Genomic DNA, 18,521 nt, shown 5'->3' on the forward strand with positions numbered 1-18,521 from the left:
CTTAGTCCCAAAGATGAACAGGGTCAGCAGAGGAAGGCGGTGGCGAGCATTCCAGCAGAAAGGCTCGCACACGGTCCTGTGACGGGTGACAGAGAGATAGAGAGAACAGGATGGAGCTTGGATACCCCTCATTGGAGGTTACAGCAAGACTCTAGCTTAGATGATGAGCAGAAGAGAGGTTGTATACGTGCACACACTAAAGGTGTGTGTGTGCGTGCGTGTGTGTGTGTGTGTGTGTGTGTGTGTTTGGAGTCAGGGTTTCTCTGTGGAGCTCTGGCAGTCCTCAATCTCACTCTGTAGACCAGGCTGGCCTCTAACTCACAGAGAACCGCCTGCCTCCTGAGTGCTGGGATTAAAGTCACGCGTCACAAGGCCTGGCTCTTTTACTTTTCAAAGGTTTCATATTAAAGCATTGGCTTCCTTTCCTTTCCTCCTGTTTTTAGTGAATACACTTCTGTAGACAGACAATGCAGACTAGTGGTCACCTGTGAGCACCAAAGTGTTCCAGACCCCGCTATGATGCCTCTGCTTGAGTATTAGCAAGAAGTGACATACTTAGTATCTACTGTACACAAGGTGTCATGCTAGCATTACCCTGAGTCTTCTTCAATAGGGGGAGCATGGGTCAAGGTGCCAGGACGGGGATGGCCAACAACAGGGAAAGGCAACTGGGGAAGAACCGAGGGCCATGTAAGAGTCACTGCAAACAGGGCTGCAGAAGGAGGAGCCGGCACTCCACACTTTACTCCTAACCTGTTTTACAGACCAATGCCCTTCAAGTCACACGGTTACTCTGACGACGCAGACTCCTCCCATTCCAGGTGGAAGAATGTCTCACATGACCAGCTCCGGGTGAATGGGCTGTGCCCCATCTCAAGCCATTTTGAGGATTTGGAGTTAGGAATAGCCTCATGCCATTTATCAGAAATGGTACAAGTGATTTCCTGTGATTGTCGACAAATGTCTTTGTACAACTCTCTCAACAGTCATTTATGTGTTCATCTATTTACACACCGACCCATCAATCCATCCATTCACCTACCCATCCTCCCATCTATGCATCTACCCTCACACATCCATCCATTTATCCACCCATCTACCCATCTATCCATATATCTACCCATCCATCATTTATCCATCCATCTATCCATCTATCCACCCACCTACCCACCCACTCATCCATCCACCCATCCTTCCATCCACCCACCCACCCACCCCACCCACCCATCCATTCTCCTACCCTTACTCCATTCCCACCATTGGCCGTCAGTGTATTAGTTTTAGGAACACAGTGGGTGAGATGGACTTACCCCTGCTTATCCTGGTGCACAGTACTTAGGGGAAGGGACATAAATCGCTGCCACTGTGCTAGAATGTAACTACATATAAACACAGTGTGCTAAGAAGTAAAGGGTCGAATGGTAAAGCTGTTTTATGGAAGTAACGCTTGGGCTGAGCCCACAGAGTCAGCAAGGGCTACAGGGTTGGAGGTTTGGTGTGGAGGAATGGCCAGCAAGGCTGAAGGAGGAAACAGCGGGACTCCACTTCAACTTGACCGCTCTGCCTCACCACCCGGGAATACAGCCTAGCCTTCTGCAACCGACTTCCGCAACGACTTCGTCTCATACGTGATATAAGCGTGCTCTACAGCGGACTGAAGAGCTCACACTTTCTGAACCTGCTCTAGGTGGATGACTGACTACTCACGAAGTACACGGCTCCAAAGCTGCCATGTCCGATTTCATGCAGGTCGATAAAGAGCTCTTCGGGGTCCTCCTTGAAGAACAGCTCGGCAATCTCGGGGTCCTTCAGCACTCCTTTACGCATGGTGGCCAGTGTGGCAGCAGGCACGCTGCTGTTTGACGACCCAGTCCCTCTGTCTCTCTCATTGACTACAATTTTTATTCTTATAGACCTTCAGTCCCTGTAGAGAGATGAGATTTGCCACTCAGTTCTTTGCAACACATTGTTTTGATGATAATACTAACACAAACCAATATTTAAAAGGATTTCTGTAGGTTAACAAGATGGCTTGGCAGTAAAAGAGGCTTACTACCAAGGCTGATGACCTGAGTTTCCATCAACAGAACCCACAAAGGCAGGAGATAACCAGCCCCTGCAAGCCCTCTGACCCGTGTGCTCTGTGTCATGCATAAACCCACCTGAACCAACCAGATAAAATGTAACAAAGAAAATTCATATCTTCCAACCCAACACAGTAAAATGACCAGAAACCCAAATTTAAAAATTGGCACAGGACTTAAATAAATCTTTCTTTATGAAAACGAAGACACAGAAATGACTATGAAGATATGCTTTGAAGCTTGACATCTTCATCATCAGAAACAAAAATCGAAACCACTTCATGTTCACTAGGACAGCTACGAAGACAGACACACACTGGGAGATGGAGAGGAGGGAGAGAGCTCTCTGAGCCTGCGGGTAGAAATGTGGAACGGCTCAGATGGCTTAGGGAACGAGAGTTCATTAACAGACAGATAGACAAACAGACAAACAAAGTCATCACCATCAACAAAAAATATCCACCAAAACCCAGAACCTGAAGTTAGCATTGTCTCAGGAATTCATACCACGGGACAGGAGGGATGCTTCAGAGGTTAAGAACACATGTTGCTCTTCCAAAGGGCCAGAGTTCTCTTCCCAGCACCCCTGTCACAGGGTTCACAACCACTCCAGCTCTAGGGGATTCTATATTTGGCTTTTTTTAAAAAAGATTTATTTATTTATTATATATAAGTACACTGTAGCTGTCTTCATATACACCAGAAGAGGGCATCGGGTCTCTTTACAGATGGTTGTGAGCCACCATGTGGTTGCTGGGAATTGAACTCATGACCTCTGGAAGAGCAGTCGGGTGCTCCTAACCGCTGAGCCATCTCTTCAGCCCTATATTTGGCTTTTTTAAGCACGTGCACACACACGCACACACGCAGACACACACACAGACACACATACACACACACCTAAAAGAAAAAAAGATAATACTGTCAGTCAGGTACATACCCAGAAGAAAGGGAAAGACACACAGAGTCTGTGTAAAACGCACAGAGGTTTCTGTGTGACATCATCCCTAATTGTCGGATGCAGATATAACCCCTGCCCGGTAACTGGTGAGTAGAGAAAATGTGGTTTCAATGGAATACAACAGCCATAGAGGGGAATAAAAGGCCGGGCGTGCTGCTGTGTGCCCGTAGTCCCAGCATGTACGGTGGTGTGTGCCCGTAGTCCCAGCATGTGCTTCGTGGAAGTTGGTGAACTGTGAGCTCAGTCACCCTTGGTTATATAGTGAGGTTGAGGGCAGTGTGAGCTTCACAAAACTCTGTCTCAAAAAGAAAAAAAAAAAAGGAATAAAGTATCGGTCTACACTCCAGTGGATCTTGTAACCGTCTGTGCTCTAGTGAGTGGATCTTATGACAGAAAGTTCTGGGTCTGGCTGGCTGGCATGTGATGTTTTCTTGCAACCAGGAGCTCACGTGACTCGACAATTAACCAGAGACCACGCCACACATACCCACTCTGAATAGTCCAAGCTTCCAGGAGTTAACAGGATGCCCTTCGACTCGTTTGTGCATTGACCTACCAGTTGGTACATGAATTCATTCTGTGTTGATTCTATTCTTTCCCTTAATTTTTGAAAAATATTAGGATGTTGTTTTTCCTCTTTTTAAAAAGTTTTAAATAGTCTCTGCTGTGTGTGCGCACGCGCGCAGACAGACAGACACATACACACACACACACTTACTTGTGTTTGAGCTAATTATAGTACAGACTGTGTTTCCTTCCTGACTCCCTAGCTAACCAGGTTACACATTTAGCAATTAGTCAATAAATATAATTTTCTTCAAAATATGATATTCTAGAATGTTAAAAGGTCACCAGCTAAAGAAACAAAAGTGACAGGTTTGGTAGATGTATTTCCTCTTGTCACGTGATGGCCTTGGGTGACAGAGCGAGTAGCTTCATGCACCCAATTTCCTTGAGTCATTAGCATATGTAGGTGACCAACCTAGTCATCCAGCCACTGGCTAGCCTCATCCCTTCATTTAGTAAGTGTGTAGGGCATGCTCAGGATTGCCACGGCACTGTATTAGGATCAGAACCCGTGTGCTCCTCTGTCTTTATCAGGACTTTCTGTCAAATGGATCAATGGACACCCAAAAGAAAAGAGTTCAGACCGTTGTTACAAATGGAAGGGAAATGTCTCTCAACATAAGGGTATAGAAGACTGATCTGGCCTATTTTTTTTTTTAAACTTACAAATCAAAAGCCACGCCTTCTTAGGGAAAATAAATGTAGTTCATTTAATATGGATGTGTGGGAGAGTGGGGAGTACAAACAACGAAGCCGGTCTCAAGCCAAGGAAAACCACAAAAAGCCCTTGAAACAACGTTAAGAAGCCTGGCCTTTTTGCCACGCGGAACAGGGGGCCATCGAAGGTGCTACACAGGAGGCGGGGTCTGCCCTGTCTACATGGCACCTGCTGGGCAGCTGACCTGCTGATCTGCAGACACTGACAAGAGTAGAAAGGCCGGAGTCAATACTGTCGGGAAAGTGTCTTAAATGGCGGCAGCGGTCAGCGGGGCAGCTGGGGGCACAGAGGGCGGCCCACTGTGGGTCTCACTTGTTCCGAGGACAGAGGGAGTCCTAGAGTAAACCAGGGAGGCCTTTCTGGAGACCACGCATGACGGGGAGGACAGGAGACTCCCTCTCGGAAAAACGAAGCTCTAGTGACTGAACGTCAATTGCTGAAGTGCATTTTGAATTTCTGAATACTTTGGCTTCAGTTAGGAGTGAGCTAACTTACTAACAATCATTTTATTTTTTTTGAGAAAACAGAGATTAGTCTGTCATATCATAGACCAAAATGATTATTTAAAGAAATAGATGTTTAAATGTTCAAAAAAAAGGAAAGAGATGTTTAAATATCAGAGAGAAAGAGAGAGAGAAAGAGAGAAAGAGAGAGAGAGAGAGAGAGATCCTAAAAAATCCTCCCAAAATAAACGACGAGTGAACATTTAATTACTAAGCACCACGGCAGAGCAGACGCTGTGCGCTAAATCAATAAGCTTGACTACCCATAATTAATAAGCTCAAAAATAGAACGAGGAGATTTCTGGTTCTAGCCAAGATGGAGAAACGGGCACTTGATCTGTTTATTTCCTGTCATCGGAAACAATCAAAGCATCAGATGACAGACCCGTAGGACGGCACTGAAGACGGTGGCTGGCAGGTGAAGACCCTGGGCACAGGAGAGGCCCCGGGGTCCGCCCAGGGATGGGCACAGGGCGGTGCAGGTGGGGGAGGGTGGACCCTGAGATAGGGAGTCTGAGGTGACCCTGGAACAGAGAGGAGCTGTCCAAAGGGTTCGGGGATCCACAGCAGCTTCTCCTCAAGTCCCTACTGTGTCCTGGCAGTGAGGAAGCCATGTCAGCCCAGGACAGGGCCACCTGAGTTGACTCACTCTAGCCCAAGCTGGCCTTGAACTTGAGACAGTGCAAGGACAGTAAACACGTGACTGGAGCCCACGTGTCTAAAGTCTGAGGGAGTAAGGAGCACGTAAGGAACTCGGAGGTGGACAGGCCGTAAGAGACTCAAACTCAGCCTGCGTTGGTAAAGAACAACACAGTAAAAACATGTTGTATGGGATGTGATGTGGAAAAAATATTAGTGAGTGTTTTTGAATGAATATATGAAAGTTAAATAGAAAATAGAAGAAAGATGAATGGAGGGAAGGAAGGAAGGAAGGAAGGAAGCAAACACAGCTGAGTGTCACTCAGTCAGGGACACCTTCGAGCAGCCTGTATATGACTAGCAGGCATGTGTAAAGGAGAGATAGGATATGTTAAGACAGATGATGTAAGGGAGAGGCAACCCCCATACATATACATATAGAAATAAATATTAAAAACAAATTATGATAAAGTCAGAAAGGTAGAGTGATGGCTGATCCCTACTGTCAATGTGATAGGTTCCAGAATCTCCTGGGAGATGGGGCACTGAGGCATTCCTGTAGGGATTATCATTAATCAAAGCGTGAGGACCTGCCCACTGTGGGCAGAACCATTCCCTAGGCTGGATGTGAGCTAAGCACGAGCACTCATTCATCCCTGGTTCTTGGCTTTCCTGCCCCCTACAGTGTGGCCAGAATGGGTTGGGTCTACCGGAGTTGCCTTTTGTCAGAATTTTTTATCACAGCAACAGAGGAGCGAGACAAACAGTCCAGGGACAATGGAGACATTCTTTGTAAAGGAAGCAGGACAAGGGAGACAGAAGACTCAGCAGACTCCTGGTCATAAATATTATAATCGCAAAGACGATAGAACGCCTTTCTTAAAGTGCCGAAAGAAAGAAAGGAAGAAAGAAAGAAAGAAAACCAAACTCAAAATTCTACAGCCAATGAAAATATCTTGAAGAGCGAAGGCAGATGCATTCTAAGCTGAGGGAATTCGTGGCCTCACTGCTCATACTGAGGGGATGCTGACCGGCGTCCCTCAGGGGAACCACGAGAGAGAGGTGCAGGCCTGTGCAAAGGATCGAAGGGAGCGAACGTGGGAGCTGGGCGGTGAGATTCCTGAGGTTCCCACTGTGTAAATGTGTTTAGTGGACAGTCGACCATTCACACCAACCTCGCAAGGCAGCGGGAGGTGACAGCTCAACGGTTGGAGGAGGAGAAACCGGAGTGTGTGTATGGTTGTAAAGATGTCACGCTGGGCTGAGAGGGTATGCCAAGTCAGACCTGCGTGCTACGTGCTTCAAACAGGAAGACAGATGCTGAGAGTCAAGGAACACAAGGCCATCAGCCTGCTCCAGAGTGAACAGAACTCACTATTACCATGAGCACACTTTAAAGCAGGTTACTACTGACAGGTAGGGCACTGATGATATTGATAATGTATGGTATGGATCCAATGGAGAACATGATGATACCAAGTGTTGTGTTCCTCTGAGCAGGGCCTTATAATATGTCATTAAATGCTAACTTAATGGGGGTGCATAGGTTAAGATGCCTTGTTTATATGTTTCAATCTGTCAAAGAATAAATATACTCTATTAAAGTAAGTTTTAAAAGACAATTATGGGGCTGGAGAGATGGCTCGGTGGTTAAAAGCACTGGCTGCTCTTCCAGAGGACCTCTTTTCAGTTTCCCGAACCCACATGACAACTTACACCCATTCGTGACTCCAGTTCCAAGGGGATCTGATGCCCTCCCCTGACCTCTGTAAGTACCAGGCACAGACATGGTACCCAGGTACACAAGCAGGCAAAACACCCAAACACATTTTAAAAAATCTTGGAAAAATAATCCATGGGTTGAAGAGCAAATGAAGAGAGGCAAAAGAACCCACTTTGAGTGGATTAAAAATGCAAGCAGCTAGGGCTGGGGATTTAGCTCAGTGGTAGAGCGCTTACCTAAGAAGCGCAAGGCCCTGGGTTCAGTCCCCAGCTCCGGGGGGGGGGGGGGGGGGGGGAATTCGAGCAGCTGGGTGGGGAGGGGAGGGGAGGGGAGGGGCGGGGGGGAGGGGGAGTGGCCTGTGGCCTGAGTGCCAAGCTCCGGAAAGGAGGTGGCATACACGCAGGGTGGGGGTGGGGGGCATTGTGAGTTTGACACCAGCCTGGGCTACAGTGAGGATTCTGACCCAAAAGAAAAGCAATCAATGTAAAGGGGAAAGCAAAGGCAGGCAGGATGCATCGAAACCACATCACTCTGCCTGGATTACAGGGAAATACAAGGCAGGGATAATAAGGAGAGCGCTTAGGTCACTGACCTCAGCTTGCACTATGTGTTTTTCTCCTTAAAGTCACTTTCTTTTCTTTTTTTCTTTTTCTTTTTTTTTTTTTGTAAATGAGCAGAGGAAATAATGAAGATTAAAAGAGAAACATCAAGCTCCTAAAAGCAACGTTCAACATCCTTTCTTAGTTATCAGGGAAATGGAAATCAAAACAACCCTGAGATTCTACCTCACGACAGTCAGAATGGCTAAGATCAAAAACTCAGGTGACAGCAGATGCTGGCAAGGATGTGGAGAAAGAGGAACACTCCTCCATTGCTGGTGAGATTGCAAGCTGGTACAACCATTCTGGAAATCAGTCTGGAGGTTCCTCAGAAATTTGGACATTGCACTACCTGAGGACCCAGATATACCTCTCCTGGGCATATACCCAAAAGATGCTTCAACATATAACAAAGAAACGTGCTCCACTACGTTCAGAGCAGCCTTGTTTATTATAGCCAGAAGCTGGAAAGAACCCAGATGCCCTTCAACAGAGGAATCGATACAGATAATGTGGTACATCTACACAATGGAGTACTTACTCATCTATCAAAACAATGACTTCATGAAATTCATAGGCAAATGGATGGAACTAGAAAATATCATCCTGAGTGAGGTAACCCAGTCACAAAAGAACACACATGGTATGCACTCACTGATAAGTGGATGTTAGCCCAAAGGCTTGGAATATCCAAGATACAATTTACAAATCACATGAAACTCAAGAAGAAGGAAGACCAAACTGTGGATGTTTCATTCTTTCTTAGAAGGGGGAACAAAAATACTCACAGGAGGAAATATGGAGACAAAGTGTGGAGCAGAGACTGAAAGACCATCTAGAGACTGCCCCACTGGGTATGCATCCCATATACACACAGCCACCAAACCCAGATAATATTGTGGGTGCCAAGAAGTGCTTGCTGACAGGAGCCTCATATAGCTGTCTCCTGAGAGGCTCTGCCAGAGCATGACAAATACAGAGGTGGATGCTTGTAGCCAACCAGTGCATTGAGAACAGGGTCCCCAGTGGAGGAGTTAGAGAAAGGACTGAAGTAGCTGAAGGGGTTTGCAACCCCATAAGAAGAATACAGTATCAATCAACCAGACACCCCTCCCCACCCAGAGCTCCCAGGGATGAAACCACCATCCCAACAGAACACAGGAATGGACCTATGGCTCCAGTTGCATATGTAGCAGAGGATGGCTTGTCTGGCATCAATGGGAGGAGAGGCCCTTGGTCCTGTCAAGGCTCCATGTCCCAGAGTAGGGGGATGTCAGGGTGGGGAGGCGAGAGGGAGTGGGTGGGTGGGTGAGGGAGCACCCTCATAGAAACGGGATGGGGGTGGGGGGGGTGGGGGTGGGATAGTGGGTTTCTGGAGGGATAACCAGGAAAAGGGATAACATTTAAAGTGTAAGTTAAAAATGCAATTAAAAACATTATGTCACTAGAAAAAGAAAATAAAAACAGAGAAACATCACTGAAATAAAAAAGATAGAAAAAATGAAAAATAACCATGAAAGTGAAGGTTTTTTAGTGAAAGAACAGAATTTATCAATCTCACATCCAACTGATTTGTTAATTAAAAAAAAAAAAAGACAGAAGAAACACACTGCTAATCAGGAAGGAGAGAGAGGACACCTGCACAACTTTGCTGGCACCCGGGTAGCCAGGAACAACGTTGTACAAAGAAAGGACTTGGAAGAAATGGTTGACTACTTCAGAAGACACAGATCATCGCTGTTTGGCCAAGAAAGAAATTATCTGAATATGACAGTGACATAACTGAAATCTGGGCTGGTGCGATGGCTCAGTGTACACGGGTGCTTTCCATTAGATGTGAGGTCAATCCCTCCAAGTCACATGGTGGAAGAGAAACAACTCATGAAGTCGACCTTTGACCTCCCACACATGCCCTGAGGCATGCTGGTGCCCTCTGACCTCCCACACATGCCCTGAGGCATGCTGGTGCAGAAACACACATAGAATAAATAAATATAACAGCATATTTTAAAAACTGAAATATAAGATTTTCCTCACAAATAAACACCTGGCCTTTACCAGCAACTCCAGCCCATAAATGAGGGAGAAACAAATCCAGTCTACATTACTGCCCCAGCAAAGAGTAAAAGTGTCATCACCCAAAACAGAAATGAAGGCTGCACTGCCCTCAGGTCAGAGACAAAGGTGCGGTCCCCAGAAAGTGGAATCTACACTGGACGTCATCCAAATTGGACATGTCTGCTGTTCTGAAGACAGCATGCAGGGACAGGCAACACCGCATAAAAACCTGCGCAAAAACATACCTCACCTGCAAAACAAAATCATAAAGACCTCTCAAAACCCACTAGCAATTCAATTTTTATTTTTTATTTTATGTGCGTGGGTGCTTTGCCTGTATGTGTGTCTGTGTACCATGGTCACGCATGGTGCCTGAAGAGGCCAGAAGAGGGCGTTGGATCCCCGGGAGCTAGAGTTACAGGTGGTTGTGAGCAAGCATGTGGCCGCTGGGACCTGAACCCAGGACCCAGGTCTTCTGCAAGGGCAGCCAGCGCTCTTAACTTTTGAAGCATCTCTCCAGCCCCTGCAGTTCATTTAAAAAAAATGGGTGAAGGATTTGAGTGAGCCTCTTACCAAGGAAGACGTCTAAGTGGCCAATGAGAGAAGTTTAGCAGTAACTCCTCAGAGACTCACAACCTGACCCATGAGATGCCGCCTCACACTCACTGAAGCGGCTAACACAGAAAACCTCATCAGACCAGGCATAATGAGGATGGAGCAGCTGGGGCCTAGAGATGATGCAGGGTGTGTGTGTGTGTGTGTGTGTGTGTGTGTGTGTGTGTGTGTGTATGAGTGTGTGCATATGTATGTGTGTCTGTGTGTGAGTGTGTGCATGTGTAAATGTGTGTGTCTGTGTGTGTGAGTGTGTGTGTATGTGTGTAAGTGTGTGTGTGAATGTGTGTCTCTGTGTGTGAGTGTGTGCATGTGTAAATGTGTGTGTCTGTGTGTGTATGAATGTGTGTAAGTGTGTGTGTGTGAATGTGTGTGTCTGTATGTGAGTGTGTGTGTGAGTGTGTGCATGAGTATGTGTATGTATGTGATTGTGTGTGCGTATGTGTGTGTGTGTGAGTGTGTGTGTGAGTGTGTGCATGAGTATGTGTATGTATATGATTGTGTGTGCATACGTGTGTGAGTGTGTGTGTGTGTGTGTGTGTGTGTTATAAAATGGTATATGCTTTAGGAAAAATACTTATTTTGGTAGTTTCTTAAAAACCCAAATCTTCCATGGGGTGTAGACATTCTTCTACAGACGACTAATCCACGCAGAGCCCTGTACGCCAGCCGTCTCAGCAGCCTTGCTTTAAAGCAATCTACATGCTCATCAGTGCCGGTTGCATGGACAATGGGTATGTGTGACAAGGGCCAGGAAGGAGGGCTCTGGGCAGCAGAGGGGCTGTCGTCATCTGGACACAGAGGTCACAGAGGACAGGAAATATATGTGACTTCACAAGTAATCAGAGAATTAGAAATTAAAAAGACAAGACATCTTAACTTCATTCACCAAATTGGCTGAATAATAAAAAAAATTATGTATTTTACTATAAAATATGGGCTTCTGGCAAAGCTCTCTAGGGGTTCATACAAGGGTTTTCCTTAAAAAATTAAAATTATTTTTATTTTATGAGTGTGTGTGTGTGTGTGTGTGTGTGTGTGTGGTGAAGAATGGGTGTGCACTGGCGTGTGGGTATGGACGTGCACAAGCCACAGAGCACGTGTAGAAGTCAGAGGACCACCGTGGGTACAGTTCCTTGCCTTCTACCTCATTTGAGGATGGGTCTCTCTGTTGTTTACCCGCCCACTTTTGGGAACTGGCTTGCCTCGCCTCACACACTGCACCACATTCTCTCTTGGTTTTGGCATAAGATGTGCTGAGTCAGCAGGTGGAGCTGACACACACACACACAGGCATGCAGTAGAGACAGAAGTCATGGCCCCTTGATGGACAGGCAGGGCTCTCTTTGCCACTTGTGTTGTATCTGAAGTAGGATCTGGATCTCAGGTAATGTTTAATGTCCTTCTTTTATATATCTGACCTGGGGCAAAGGCTCATGGGCTGCTGCTATGGGGCACAGGGGAGCCTGGGAGGGGCCGAGCCCCTCGGGAGGCCTCTGGGTCAATGGTTCATGCTCCAATGAGCATTGCAGAACTTCAGCTCTCTCTCATTTTTCTCTTGCTCCTTGGGGACGGAGGGAACAGTTTGGCTTGGCCACACACTCCTGCCTCATCAAAAGAGCCACATATCGTGGACTGAGATCCCTAAACTGTGAGCCAAACAGACCTTTTCTCCATATGAGTTTACTATTTGAGATATTTCAATACAGACATAAACTTTAATAGAGAAACCAGCTACAAAATTCATAACCTGAAATCTAACTACAATAAAAATGGAGCAGTCTCTCTGTATGTATAAATGTGTGTCTGTGCATGTGTGTTTTCCTGGAAAAGGAATATCGGCAAGCTATTTCTTGTCGACAAGTGACTCTGTGGTGATTTCTGACAGAGAATGTGGAGAATCTAAAGAAATTTTGCGTGTGTGTGTGTGTGTGTGTGTGTGTGTGTGTGTGTATGTGTATGTGTGTGTGTGTGTGTGTGTGTGTGTGTATACATGTTCATGTGGGTGGGCTTGTGCTCGGCTATGTATGCACATGTAGAAGCAGGAGGTGAAGCAAAGGTCTTTTCCTCAACTGCTTCTCCATCGTACTTTTTGAGACAGTTTCGTGCTGAATCCAGACCTCCTCAGTTCGGCGAGGCTGGCTGCCTAGTGAGCCCCAGGGAGCCTCCGTCTATCTCCACAGTGCTGGGTTACAGGTCCATGCTACCACACCTGGCTTTTTATGTTCTGGGGGAATCAAAGTGAGGACTTCATGTTTGTAATGCAAACAATATGTCAACTGAGCCATCTCCTTAGGCCTGAAAACCCCACACTTTTAATAATATAACATTTTAAAACCATTTATTTCATTTTGTAAGTTGTGTATGTGCATGTGTGTCTATGTGTGAGTTTGTCTGTGTGGGTGTGGTGCCAGTGGAGGCCAGAAGAGGGCACCAAGCTTCCTGCAGTTGAAGTTACGGGCGGTCGGGAGCTGTCCTATGTGGGTGCTGGGACCAGAACTCAGGTCTTCTCCAAGAACAGTGCATGTTCTTAACCTCCCAGCCACCTCTCCATCCCTGCTATGCACTACACTTTCTTACTTATGTGTTTATACACCTGTTATAGTCTTACGGAGTAGTAAAATCTCACACAGAAAGCCCAGAAAACACAACTTGTTCCTGTATTACAGGAGGAAACTGCGTCAGGGAGCCTTGCACGGTACCTTTGGATGCATGGCTCAAACCCCACAGCACGGCTCAGGGGCATTGTAGCAGCAGTGTCTCCTCACTTACAGTCCCGGTCTCCCGCACTTAGGATGCGCCTGTGGACAGAGGGTAAGAGCTATAACTACAGGGGAGCAGAGAGGGGAAAGGAGCTGAATATGGCGGCCCACAGTTGTGGTCCCAGCGACTCTTCAGGGTGGGGACTGGGAACAGCTGGGGCCCAGGAGTAGGAGGCCCGACTGTGCAACCTGATGTGACTTCTATCTCTTGCTAAAGTCAAAGCAACAACTTATGGTGCAGTATTGAATACTGACAAATAATTGAATATTCACAATATAATATGAGGCATTCATTGTCATGCACGGATGATAAACGTAAGATCCGACATTCACCGTGGGCTTCTGGGATTCTCAGGAGATGAACACGTCTGTAGACTCTAAATCGACGAGGAGGGGGCCACAGGTCTGTAGGCATTCCACATAACTTAAACTACCCACCAGCTGCTATAAGACATGGCTCAGCCATTAGGAGTGCCTTGCCCTTCCAGAGGGCTCCAGAATGGTTCCCAGCACCCATGCAGTAGCTCAAAGCCGTCTCTTACCCCAGCTTCAGGGGATATGACGCCCTCTTCTGGTCTCCATGTGCACTGCACACACATAGCATACAGACATGCAAATACACATAAAATAAGAAGAAATAAATCTCAAAGAAAGGAAAAGAAAAGAAAAAACATGACAAATAAATAAACCTGAGAAGAGAAGAACAAGAAACCCTATGCTCCGTATGTGACACTAACCGGGCAGCACATGGTGATCAATGTCACCGACTCTCAGTGACCTCAGTTCCTTCTCCCACAGTTGTGAGATGCACTGTTCCAAGCTCCTCCCTTTCCAGGCTCGCCGTAACCAATCTCCCACATTTCCATGTTAACTATTAGTTTTAAATTATTAAAGCAGTTATACATGACTGTGAGGCCAATGTAGATACAGATTAGAGACTTTTTAAAAAAATTCTCAACTCAGGGGATGGAGAGATCGTCGCTGCCTTAGTACATGCATTAAAAACAAAAAAACAAAACAAACAAACAAACAAAAAACCAGAATAAATCTGGATGTGATGGTAGGTTTTTACTGCTATTGCTGAGGAAGAGGTGGAGGCAGGTGGATGCCTGGGAGTTGCTGGCCAGCCAGCCTAGTTGAACTGATGAGCCCTCAGTCAGTGAGGGACTCAATAACAAGGTTGTCAGCAGTGTGGAATGACACCCACGGTTGTCCTCTGGCCTCCACATGCATCCTGATCTGCCACAAAGACTTACACACAGCATTCATAACTCCTGGTAGCAACTGGCTTTCCTTTCTCAATGGCCACATTTGCTTTTTCATGCCTGGACTTTTGATATGTGGCTGACACCAGCATACAATCTCATCTTCAAACTCTTCTAGGCCATCTCAATCACACTGTCCTCAGAGACTGCCTACCGACTGCTCAGGGTCAGTCTCAGAGGACGGTTCCAGTCACTCACAATAAGCACTCCACCACCGGAGACCGAGGCTTTACAGTGCTTGGTTCTGGTGGTTCGAATTCATGTCCTCATACTTGTGTGAGAAATGCTTTACCCACTGAGCCATCTCCCCAGTCTTGGAGTATGGTTTTGCTTTATTGACATGGGGGGAGGGGTCTCACTGTGTAGTCCTAACTGGCCTGGAGGTCCCTATGCAGATCAGGCTGGCTTCAAACTAGCAGAGATTTGTCTGTCTCTGTATCCTGAGTGCTAAGATTAAAGTTGTGAACCACCATGGCTGACCCAGGGCCTTGCAGGAATTAAAGTAAACAACTAGAAGCAATGTCTCAACTCCCCGAGACATCCCAAGTTTCCTCTTGAGCCTGCACTCATGAGCCACAGTTATTCATGATTCCCATTCTGATAACACTCTGATTCTGTATTTGGTTTTTTTTTTTTTTTTTTTTTTTTTTTTTTTTGAGACGCAGTTTCTCTGTGTAGCCCTCAGTGACCCGGAACTCTGTGTAGAACAGGCTGACCTCAAACTTAGAGATCCTCCTGCCTCTGCCTCTTGAGAGCTGCTGAGATTCAAGGCCTGGGTCAGCACCGCCCGGCTATTCCCTCTGACCCTTTCTGTGGCTTGTTCTACATTAGCTAGCACCTGCCTGCTTTGGTATCAGATTTCACTTAGTCACTGAACCATCGGGAACTCCATGGCTATGATACCCTCCTACTAATCTGGTCTGATGACAGCCGCCAGGAACTAAGATATTCCCAATGGCATTGTGTGCGAGCTAGTGAATGAACTAATGTGAATGTGTGCACATGTGTGTGCACATGCATGCAGAGGTCAGAAGTCACTGTCAGGTCTCAATCACTTCCCATCTATGTATGTATGTATGTATGTATGTATGTATGTATGTATGTATGTATGTACATATGTAAATATGCATTGATCTATTTATCTATGTATATATATATGTATGTATGTATCTATGTAACTGTATGTATGTGTCTATCATCTATCTCTATCTCCCTATCTATCATTTATCTCTCATCTATCTCTCTATCATCTATCTATCTCCCTATCTATCATCTATCTATCTATCATCTATCTCTCTATCATCTATCTCTCTATCATCTCTATCTATCACCTAGCTAATCTAATCTATCTATCTATCTATCTATCTATCTATCTATCTATCTATCTATCTACCTACCTACCTACCTACCTACCTACCTACCTACCTACCTACCTACCTGTTGAGACAGGGTTTCTTACTGACCCTGGGGCTCAAGGATGAGGCATGGCCAGCTGGCCAGTGAACTCCATGGATCCCCTGCCTTCTTCCCAGTACAATGGGGTTACACGCACACACTACCACTCCTGGCCTTTTCTGTAGGTACACACATGCCCTTTACTGCCTGAACCACCTCCCTAGACCCAGTCTATAATTTTAACTCTTTGCTTCAGCTCTAAATAAACAGATAAACACAGTCTGGAGTATCCAGCATGTCCCCGGAGTGAGGCACATGTTTGAGTCCATTTCTTAGTTGAACTGTGTCCCCAAGTTCTCACTTTAAACAACTGCTGTATTGAACTGTAACTCCCATATCTAATCTACTTCCATAAGTGGGAAGCTCAGTGGGTTTCAGTGTTTTCCCGGGTGATGTGCACCCACCGCAATACGGTCCTTCGATCACTCTCACAGCAGGAGAAACCTGCGGCCTTCGCCCTCTCGCCCTCCATCCTGGGCAAACACACTACCTAGCTTTTGTCTCCTTCCATTTCCTGATTCTGACAGTCCTCGAGAACAGCCCCATAAAACATGTGTCATACAACGTGTGTTCTTTCGGGGCTGGTTCCTTTCATGTGGTATAGGCCAGCATGTAGCATGAATTGGTATCTCCTGTCTGGGACAATAACATTCCACTATGAGAGCATACCACGGGTTGCCTGAAAACGGCTTAGCTGACTGACATGTGGGGGTGCGTCTACCTGTCAGCTGCTGTAAATAATGCAACCTATGACTATAGGTGCCCACATTTCTGAGTGGCTGTCTGCTTTTGTTTCTCTGGAGGAGGTAAACTAGCTGGGCTCTCTGAAGCATGTACCCGGGGCTAGACTAGCTGGGCTCTCTGAAGCATGTACCCGGGGCTAGACTAGCTGGGCTCTCTGAAGCATGTACCCGGGGCTAGACTAGCTGGGCTCTCTGGCCTCGGTAAACAGCGATCCAGGAAACCCTGTGTCAGTCTCCTCTCGTCCAACCAAGCACGAGAATTCAGACCCACCCTCCTCTCCAAACACGACTGGGGATATCTCACCCTGAGAGGATTTCACTCTGAGCATTTGCCAAAGTGACGTGCATAAAATTGTCTTCCCATCTCAGCCTCTGGGACCGTGAATGTCACGTGGACAGCAATGGCTGAGAAATGTGCCAAGAATGTTGCCTTTCAGGTCTTGGGCCCTTGGACCAACCAAACTATCCAGCTAGCTTAGCTCGCGTCAGCGACAGCAACTGGAATAACACTGTTTACTCTTGTCCCTCAGAGATGGAAACCTTCCAACAACGGGGAGAGCCATGGACTTGCTCAGACCTCGTGGAAAAGAAAAGGCAGAGAAGTGGAGGCTAGACTCACAGTCTCTGTGACCCCAGAAATGGAGACTAGACACACAGGGTCTCTATGACTCCCTTCTTAAAATGTGGGGGAATGGTCTCCTGAAGCACTCTACTGCTTCACCATTTTAATCAGACCACTTCCTGGACAAACCAGGAGCCAGCGAAGCCGAAACCCCACAGTACTTCAGCATCAGGGAAGGGAGGAAGAGCAGAAAGCTTCATGCTGGCACAGCACCTACCTTCCTTCTCCTCTTCCTCTTCATCTCCTCCCCCTTCTCCTCTTCCTCTTCCTCTTCCTCCTTCCCCTCCCCTCCCCTCCTTTGTTCCTTGGACATTCTGAGTCTCAGGAACTTAACTGTTACCGCAAACCTGCAGAGAGGTATTTTCCCCAAACTAAACTCTAAAATTCCTCATTTCCCAGCCCAGAGAGCTTCCCCTGAGCCACATGCCCAGGTCAAACTTCCATGCAACTCAAGTTGCTATGTTTTGGAGGGCAACCCAGAAAATTTTAGTGTCCCACGAGATTGGGTTCCTGTGTCCTGTGGTCTCCCGAGGATCTCCTAACACTTGGTATATACTTGCACTCGGTACTTCAGCCCACAGAGTGGAGATATTGGGGGGCACCTTTAAGAAAAGAGTAGAGGGCCAGAGAGGTGGCTCAATGGTTAAGGGCAGGTACTACTCCCGCAGAGGACCTGGGTTTGCTTTTCAGCGCCCATGTCAGGAGGTTCGCAACTGGCTCTAACTCTAGCTCCAAGGATCACATGGCTTCCACATACACACATTCAATGCAGATACATAAACAATTTAATAATTAAATAACGCACCCTTATAAATAATTTAAAATAAACATTTTAAAAAGAACATAAAATTCTCACACAAATGTATGCCGAGAGAGCTTGGGGTTGGGCAGCCAAAGCACTTGCCAAGTGCATACAAGGTCCTGGGATCCTCATTAGCACAGCGTAAGGGAAAACGTGGGGATGTGGCTAGAGGACCCTGAGGGAGACCAGCAACTCAGGGTCCATATTGAAGCTGTCTCTTAAAAATAGCTGTTACTCACTGCTTGCTCTGGTGAGCCAGGGCTTTAGAAGACTGGAGGCCTGGGTCCTAGACGGAGGGTCAGGCATCCGAGGGAAAGTGGGGCATCAGGGGGCAGAATGGGGCATCAGAGGCTGGGCTGGGGTCTCAGAGGCCGGGCTGGGGTCTCAGAGGCTGGGCTGAGTCATTTG

At 46.7% G+C, this 18,521-nt stretch overlaps 1 protein-coding gene across 1 annotated transcript in view; it reads right to left on the reverse strand.

Annotated features, from left to right (window-relative positions):
- Positions 1–18,521, reverse strand: part of Taok3 (TAO kinase 3) — a 161,260-nt gene that overhangs the window by 79,932 nt on the left and 62,807 nt on the right. The window contains 2 exon segments of the mRNA NM_001024254.2: positions 1,708–1,924; positions 13,167–13,265. Of these exon segments, the coding sequence (NP_001019425.1) occupies positions 1,708–1,827 (120 nt within the window). The 5' untranslated portion in view covers positions 1,828–1,924; positions 13,167–13,265.

Source organism: Rattus norvegicus, chromosome 12, assembly GCF_036323735.1.
Source record: "Rattus norvegicus strain BN/NHsdMcwi chromosome 12, GRCr8, whole genome shotgun sequence".
NCBI classification, from domain to species: Eukaryota; Metazoa; Chordata; class Mammalia; order Rodentia; family Muridae; genus Rattus; species Rattus norvegicus.